Source organism: Anarrhichthys ocellatus, unplaced genomic scaffold (genome assembly GCF_004355925.1).
Source record: "Anarrhichthys ocellatus isolate YVR2014 unplaced genomic scaffold, GSC_Weel_1.0 scaffold14, whole genome shotgun sequence".
Classification (NCBI taxonomy): Eukaryota; Metazoa; Chordata; class Actinopteri; order Perciformes; family Anarhichadidae; genus Anarrhichthys; species Anarrhichthys ocellatus.
The window spans coordinates 575,116-582,992 of record NW_022280044.1 but is presented as its reverse complement, the minus strand read 5'-3'; the positions used below and the strand labels follow the sequence as shown (position 1 = coordinate 582,992).

Sequence of the window (7,877 nt, the reverse complement as noted above, 5' to 3'; positions counted from 1 at the left end):
CACACACACACACACACACACACACACACACACACACACACACACACGTTCTGGAGGGATGTCCCTAATATGAGTCAACTAGAAACAACAGGCTCGGGGACATCGCATGTTTTTGCTGCAATTATCGAGCACCACAGCTGTTCATACCGTACAGTCATTTGAATACGACAGGGAACCTCCAGGGAAAGTTCAAATGTTACAATTCACACTGAAATTATGAATTTGTTTATAGCGTGTGTGTGTGTGTGACCAAAAGCAAACCAAACCTGTCCTGGAGCTTGAAGACTCACACTAAAATAAAAAGGAGTTGCCGTGTGTTGACGTACACATCTGCTTTATGTCTTGGCCAACAGGAGGTCAATTGTTTACAATGAGTGACCAAGTCACTGTTGGCATTTACGTGTTTCTCAGACTGTGTTCTCCGTTGTTGTGGAGGAAGGGTTACACTTCCTGAACTGCACTCATTTTTTTCCCAGTAATAGGTCTTCTTGTGATTTCCCAGTTTGCACATCTCATGGGATTTACTCCCCAATCCGTCCCAAGGAGACAACTAGAAGAGAGCCACGAGGCATATGTTAAAAATAATCTGAAAAACAGACTCTGCATCTACCGGCCCACGCTTGTTCTCCGGGAGTCTTTTTTGTGTCTGAGATTTCTTGGTCGTCTTTCCTGCTTGCCTCGGTCCAATCGAGCTGTTGGAACAAAGCAGTGTTTCCTCCGATACTGATCCGGAGCAGAGTGTGTGTTCAGCACGCCTCTCTGGCCCATTACACATTAGTAGGAAAAGGGACCCAAATAGCACACCGACTGATTCACTGTGTTATATTCACATTCACAGACTCGGACACATTAAGCAGTTGTGGAGTCACAGCCCCCCCTCCCCTTCCTCAAAACACACATGCACGTGTGCACACATGCAGATGCACAGATAATTGACTGGCCTTTTCAAACAGCTTCCTCTGACCCCCCCACCCCTGTAATCATGGAAAGAAAGGGCAGGAGAGAGGAAGAGTGCGAGCAGGAGGAGATGAGGATGGCTATTGAGTCACTGAATCAGCTGTCTTGGTCATGGCCAGCAGCCTGATTATCCCTGCAGGGGGTAGAAAGACACACTGGTGTCTTGCTCACTCTATGCTTTTCAATTTTGACACCTTTCTTTTAGGTTGTGTTAGACTTTATCGTTTCTTTTAAGACATTATTTAAGGCGGGGGGGGGGGTGTACACCTGCTTCAAGCAAGTATACGTTATGTTCATTAAGTTGGGGGACTCACAAAGAGATTATCAAAATCTACACAGCAGCAGCAGAGACATCCTGCATTTTAGCCTCAAGTAAACAAGCCCAAATGCAACTCAAAATTTGTAATGCATACTTTCTGGTATCAAGTTGAAGCCTAAATCAAGAGACAGAGCTCATGAGAGTTATTTTGTCCCCCAGACTTAATAAAACTTCATCCCGAATGACAGAGGGCCATTATACAGCTGTTTTAACAGGCTGAGTGAGCAGAATTGGCAGAGTGCCCCTTTTCCTGCTTACTTTGAGACACTCACTGTTGCTCTTTCCAGCGATTGCTCCTTTTTTGAGGCAGTTGTTTGCAGTTCTATTTATCCCTGTCTGCGTGGGTCTAATTGTGTCCGATGGCCAGCGTTAACGTACTTTTCCTGTGTCTGGCATTTGTCAATGTGATATGACAGGATTTTTATTTACCCTGTAACATCATTAACAGAGTTTGACAGTATATGCATCAGGTCCCTTCTGTGCAAGAAGTCCTCTTTCTTGCCTATTATGGAAACGGGGACTCTCAGACATCTATTACGGCTGACATCCTGCTAAATGTTATTCAGTTTAACATGACTCACTTGCATAAATGCCTTTTTAACTGTATTTGATAACTGCTTAACAACAATACAAGTCGCAGCTTCAAACACAGCTTGAATTCAATCAACACCTCTGACATTCTCAACAAAATCCTTTTTGTTTTTTACCTGAGCAGACGTGTCATAGCGTGGCGGCAGACATAGTGCAGAGGCGTGTTGTGCTGGTACTGCTCTCCGTACGATGCGTTCGGGTCCAGGCCGTCCCTGAACTGAGGGTTGCCCTCGTACAGCTGCCAGGCCAGGGCCTCGTCACCACCCACCAGGGCCTTGCGGAACTTGGTGGCTGTGTTGCCCATGGCTTCAAGCTTGCAAAGGGCCGCCTAAAGGGAGCTGTGGCAGATGCCCGTCTGCCTGCGCCTCCCTCCTCCTCCTCCTCCTCCTCCTCCTCTTCCTCCTCCCCCGTTCACCACAGGTCACAACTTAGAGCAACATGGTTCAGCGTTTTCCTGCCCTGAAAGTAAAAGAAAGAGAAGGAGAGAGAGAGAGAGAGAGAGGGGGGAAGATTGATTAGCAGAAAAGGATGGTTGAAGACGGACACGAGGCGAGGAAAGAATTGGAAAAAGGCTGGTGAAGCTAAGATGAAAAAACAACAATTCAGAAGCCATAAAGTGAAGACGTATCAATCAATCAGTCCGTCTATCGATCAGCTGATGTGCTGTGGCGAGGATGTTATCTCACCGGAAATAGAGGGGCAAAGGGAGAGGCAGAAGAAAGAAGCCAGAAAGACAGAGAGATAATTACAAAGAGGGCGGGCGAGACGGGAAGGTTAATGATATCCAAGCCATCGATTTGTTAGTCAGTTGATGAAAGGCATGGTCAATATTACCACAGCGAGCCCAGTTAGCTTTCCTTTGTGAAGAACTTGCACACATTAGGCTGTTTACATGCTTGTCTGCTACTGGAGATATGAGAGTCTGAGTGTGTGTGTTAAACCGTGCAGCACTAATATCCTGGACAAAAAAAAATAAACAGTTTTACTTTGCCTCTCAGGCGCTCAACCAAAGAATCCCAAGAATCGCAGCTATGGCTGCTACAGCCGAGTTTACTCTCCCAGCAACAGCTGATTAACCTCCTGTAGGTTCTCAAATCTGCGTGTTCTGATTCATTTCCTTCCTCATCTTCCCCACCTCTCCCTCAGACACAAACAATTTGTCCCGTCTTCAACACACAAACGCACACAACATTACGTCCTGTAACGAGCGGAGTATGTATGTGAGTGCATGTGTGTATTGGGCCGCTGAGGGTATCATTACAGTCTTCATTCTACGGCCATCTGTCTGGCCCTCACAAAGAGCCTCTTTTAGCCCCGGCTACAGTTGGCCACTGGCTGGTCCGAGCTCTGGAACATTTGAATAGCGTGGCTGGCTGCCTCCCCTCCTCTCGCCTCCCATTTCTATGCAGTGACAAGACACGGAAAACACGCACTGACAGACGGAGGCATATGGGCCGTGCAGAAGCTGCAACCACTGGCGAATAATAGCTGACTTCTTTCACGTTCTGCTCCAATGATGCATGCAGCAGACCGGACCTTGTGTGTTTATATCTGAAGGGGTGGTGGTGGTGGTGGTAAGGGGGAGCAGAGGGGGGCTACTATAGTTATTAGGTCAGTGTGTCTGCTTGGCTCTCTGTTTTGTGCACACTGGTTTACTTCCAGTTCACTTCACTCCTCTGTGTAACTCCGCCGGTCTCCCTCTGTCTCATACTAAATAAGGACAGGAAGTTTGGACATGGAGGAACTTTGGAATTCCAGGGAACGTACAGTTTGTACGGTTCAATTATCTACCATTACCAAAGCTCTTTGAGGCTACACACCAATCTGTGGTGGCTGAGGAAGTGTTCACTCCTTGTTGACTGGACACTCGTCTTATTAGCCTTAAATCCAGCCAGGAAAACAGGTTGTTTTTTTTCATCAATTATGTTTGTTGTAAGTTACACTCATGCCACAGGTCTACACAGAACAGGCCTCTAGAACATATGGTATTCCCCATTTTCGGTAATGTGATGATCAAGACTTAATGACTCATGAACTCAAGAATCCCAAACACATAAGTGTTGTCTGGAAATCTTTGTCTGATGATTCCTGCTGACAAAAATTCAAGTCATGGCAGTCTTTGTTTCAGCCAGCAATCACAAATTATGATATTGTATATTCTAACTATTATTGATTAATCAGGTAAATAGATAAGCGCTATAGATATCCATTATTTTCATTGTATATCTATCAAGGTATCAGCTCTATAACAGTACAGCTATGATCATCTACAGCTGTGACTAACTAGCCTTAACTGAAGTACATGCAGCATGTCAGCCCTACCTGCCAGCACCTGTATCGTCACATCCACAGTCACTACTGTTACTATATTGTTAATATAAACAAATACAACCCACTGTTGTGCCTTTACAGTTATCAAAACATGCTGTCACGTGATACACATCAAGTCAGACACCTTGAGTCAGAGTGAGGGTGGATCCTGACAGGCTTCTGTATAAACCTGACTAAACCACGTTGTCAACAGAGACATCAAACTTCTCCATCTTAACAGCTGCACGGTGACATACAGTAACAGCAAGTTCCTTCAATAGCATTTACCAAAATGAGCTAGGTCACCGTCAATCAGCGACACATTCAGGTCAGACCTCGTGTGGTTATCGCTGAAGAAGTGTGTCAGCATGAAATGGAGCACAAAACAAACAGCAGCCGACTTCTCTGTGCATGTTTCTGTCCATGCGGCCCCTCGGTTACAGCTCCTTTGTTCAGCACACTGACAGTGGATCACTAACACAAACAGGGACGCGAGTGTTAGGTGTAGGTTGTCCGAAAAGCTGCAGGAAAAAAAAGACGCTTTTACCCCGGGTGTTAACGTTTCCCACCACTGAGGTGGGGTAAACGTTAACACCCAAAAGCAGCCTACCTGTCCTGCCCGTTACCGAAGCTAGCAAACCAGCCTCCTCTCTCAGGTTAGCGCGTTGTTGTGTTAGCCTCAACTACCTCGAGCAGGACAACGTCAAAATCTGCGCCGTTTTACTTACACGGTCGTCTCACTTGGTCACTAGTCGTACATTCGGGCACTTGCGTAAATCGAGGGACATTATCGTGTCACTGTCATTCGCATCGCCGGGCTGCTTTTCTTCCACTGGACCATCCTCCTCTCTGCCACCCGGACCCGGCGGGGACGACGACGACGATGATGCTGCTGAGAGCGGAGGGGCGAGACTGACTGGATCGCTTCAGTGTATGTTGTTGTGGCTGCCAAAAGAGAAACGCGTACTGCGCATGCTCGGGAACCGTCACGCGGAAAGGCTCTCACCTGATTGGTCGGTTGTTTGGGGTCCGTTTTGGTGAAACGCTATCATATTGTAACCTTTTTTTGAAAAGTTGTATTTTAGCTGCTATAACAGGTGAGTTGTGTATATAGACATAAACTAAATCATTTTATAATAATTAATAATATGTATATTATTATAATAATTATATGATAATATTATTATATTATATAGAATATAGTTAAAAAACAGAATATAGGCTACATGATACTGTCAAACATTGTGGTATATGTTTATGTATGTAAACAACCATAAAACTACACATGTTGAAACAAAAACTTAAGACTTTATTAAAAGTGACAAAAATGCAAAACCTTTAACATATTTACTGGAACAATGGTATTATTGGTGCTGATACTAAAAAAGGAAACTTTTATTATTGGTGTTGATGGTACAAAAGAAATCATAACACAACATCAACATAACAACAAAATTAGACAACTTCAAAATAGGAAAATGGGATCATACAAATGGCAAAGGTACATCTGCACACAACCTGCCAGTCAGTCACTATCTGTCTCTATCTACATCTGTCTCACACACACACACACACACACACACACACACACACACACACATCTAATCATCATCCTGAGGGCAGTTGCTCTGACCGCAGATGCCCTGACTGCAGGCCTGACACAAGGCCTTCTCATGTGGTTTTCTATTATCCGAGCGGTTTCCTGAACCGACACCATGATCGTCGTCGTCCTCTCCGTAGCAATTCTTCCGGATTTTGGCACACAATCTGAGTAAGGCATTTTCCACCTCTTCCTTGGAAAAACCAGGTTGTTCAAAACTTTTGTCGTTGCAACTGCGACAGGCCTGTCCAAAGGGCCTCATGATCACTGACCCCCTGTCACCTCGCAGCCGGTAACGGAACAACAACGTCACCTTTGCTGAAGACCAGCTCTTGCTGCAAGATGCACACAGGAAACTGTGGGAAATGAGACGACAATATAGAGTCAGAGCGTCTCAGGGTTTGTAAGATTCTACCTGAAGTATTCTCAAGTCTGCAGCGTTTCCTCTAAGTTATCAGAATCAGATTTATGGGCAAGTAGGTTTTTTTTACATACAAGGAATTTTTCTTTAATGTATTTGTAAATAACAGAAACTTAGTACGAGAAATAGCGTGGTTTTGTGCAGAAATGTGTAAAATTGTCAAAAATGAATGTTTTAGAATTGTTGAACTAACATTTAACTTAAGAAGGATGAATCTTCTCATAACTTTGTTGGTTAAATCATATTCTGTGTTCTTTTCAGGCATCATAATCAATACTACTCAGACTACAAATGGAAACAAAAACTAAAATCTTGTCCCGATGCCTACGGAGATCAGAAAAAGCACAAGACAGCCTGCTGAACATTCAGCCAACTTAGAAAAACAGAAACTCTGTTGACAGTTTTCTTATCCTCCTTAACCTGAATATCAATTACTGTAGTTTAAAGTTATATATCTTGATACTTTGAGAATATGTAACAACAATACATACTGTCCATAGCCAGAGGAGTGGCAGTAGACCTTCCAGCCTCTCTTTCTCTCCTCCGCGGTGACTTGGTCTGTCTGGTTGTAGTTAAAGTTGAGAGTCCACTGGTCTCCGTAGTCCAGCTCATTGTCGTCGTCCAGCAATTCATCAAAGGTCTCCCTCCACAAGGAAGGAACCCATTCTGCACGAGTGGAAAGTCAATTAAATATAGAAAGCATTGTTTTTGAATAAAAAACGAACATGTGAAAAAAAACGAAATGCATTCAACCCAGACGATTATAAACACCCTAAATACTATCAGTGGCGTCAAATTGATCAAAACACATATTGCAAAGCACCAAATCACGCAGCATATTATCGTATTTACACTCAAAAGGCATGATGTGTTACCTGTAGATCTGCTCATGTTGTTCGGTGATCAGAGACTCTTCTGGTGAGATGAAGCGATGTTTGTCTTGTGAATGCTGCTACGCAGACAGTCTCGGTATTTAAACACCGACTGCAGCTCTACTCTGGAAAACGAAACTTACCAACCTAGTTTCATTTTCCATGTAGTTGGCCTCAGGTGACGATGCAGAAACAACACATCACCAGATAGCTTATTGCCTTACGTAAAAGGGGATTTTATGGAAGTACAATCACCAGTTTATTACTTTATTCTGTAGTTAATGATGGTTGGACAGGCATTGCAACATGTACGAAACCCCATTACCCCATTTCATTCGTCCTTTTGCATGCAATACATTTTAAATCAAATTAAAGTTTTTTTTAATTGTGGTTCTCTTGGAGCTTATTTAATATTTTGTAGCAATTATGTTTTCCTGTTTGGGGTCTTAGAACACATTTAAACAATTTATCTACGAAACAACAATTTCTAATTTTCCTCATCATGTTTTCAGTTTCCCTCAGGCTTATATGAGAAGGAGATCGGCCTGTCCGTCCATGACTTGTTTTAATTGCTGCAGTTTCTGTTTAATTTACAGTAACATCGTTAAGTGTCAGCTAACACTCTCAAATTCAGTTCAGGTCAGGTCAGTAGGGGGCGGTATAAGACAGCTGGTTGATCCACATGCGCCACAAACTGGGGTGGCATCTTTGGTGCACAGTGGAAACAAGTATTTTAAGGAGTCAAGGGATTCCCCACAAGCCACTTCCTATGTCCCGGAAGTAGGCCAACAGGATCAGCTTTACTTT

General features: G+C 43.8%; 2 protein-coding genes across 5 annotated transcripts in view; both read right to left on the bottom strand.

The window, feature by feature from the left end:
* Window positions 1–5,117, bottom strand: part of LOC116387167 (ankyrin repeat and IBR domain-containing protein 1-like) — a 15,677-nt gene extending 10,560 nt beyond the window's left edge. For 2 of the 4 annotated variants that reach the window (XM_031854046.1, XM_031854045.1), the window contains exon 1: window positions 1,984–5,117. In XM_031854046.1, the coding sequence (XP_031709906.1) occupies window positions 1,984–2,171 (188 nt within the window). In that variant the 5' untranslated portion in view covers window positions 2,172–5,117. The remainder of the gene's footprint in view (window positions 1–1,983) is intronic. The other 2 variants (XM_031854044.1, XM_031854043.1) reach the window with 2 other exon arrangements.
* A 348-nt stretch (window positions 5,118–5,465) lies between these two features.
* LOC116387300 (receptor-transporting protein 4-like) lies at window positions 5,466–7,182 on the bottom strand. Its single transcript, XM_031854258.1, has 3 exons — window positions 7,074–7,182; window positions 6,690–6,864; window positions 5,466–6,133 (listed from the first exon to the last, which is right to left on the bottom strand). The coding sequence occupies exons 1-3, from the start codon at window positions 7,087–7,089 to the stop codon at window positions 5,779–5,781; spliced, it is 546 nt and encodes a 181-aa protein (XP_031710118.1). The 5' UTR covers window positions 7,090–7,182; the 3' UTR covers window positions 5,466–5,778.
* Between the last annotated feature and the right edge of the window lie 695 nt (window positions 7,183–7,877).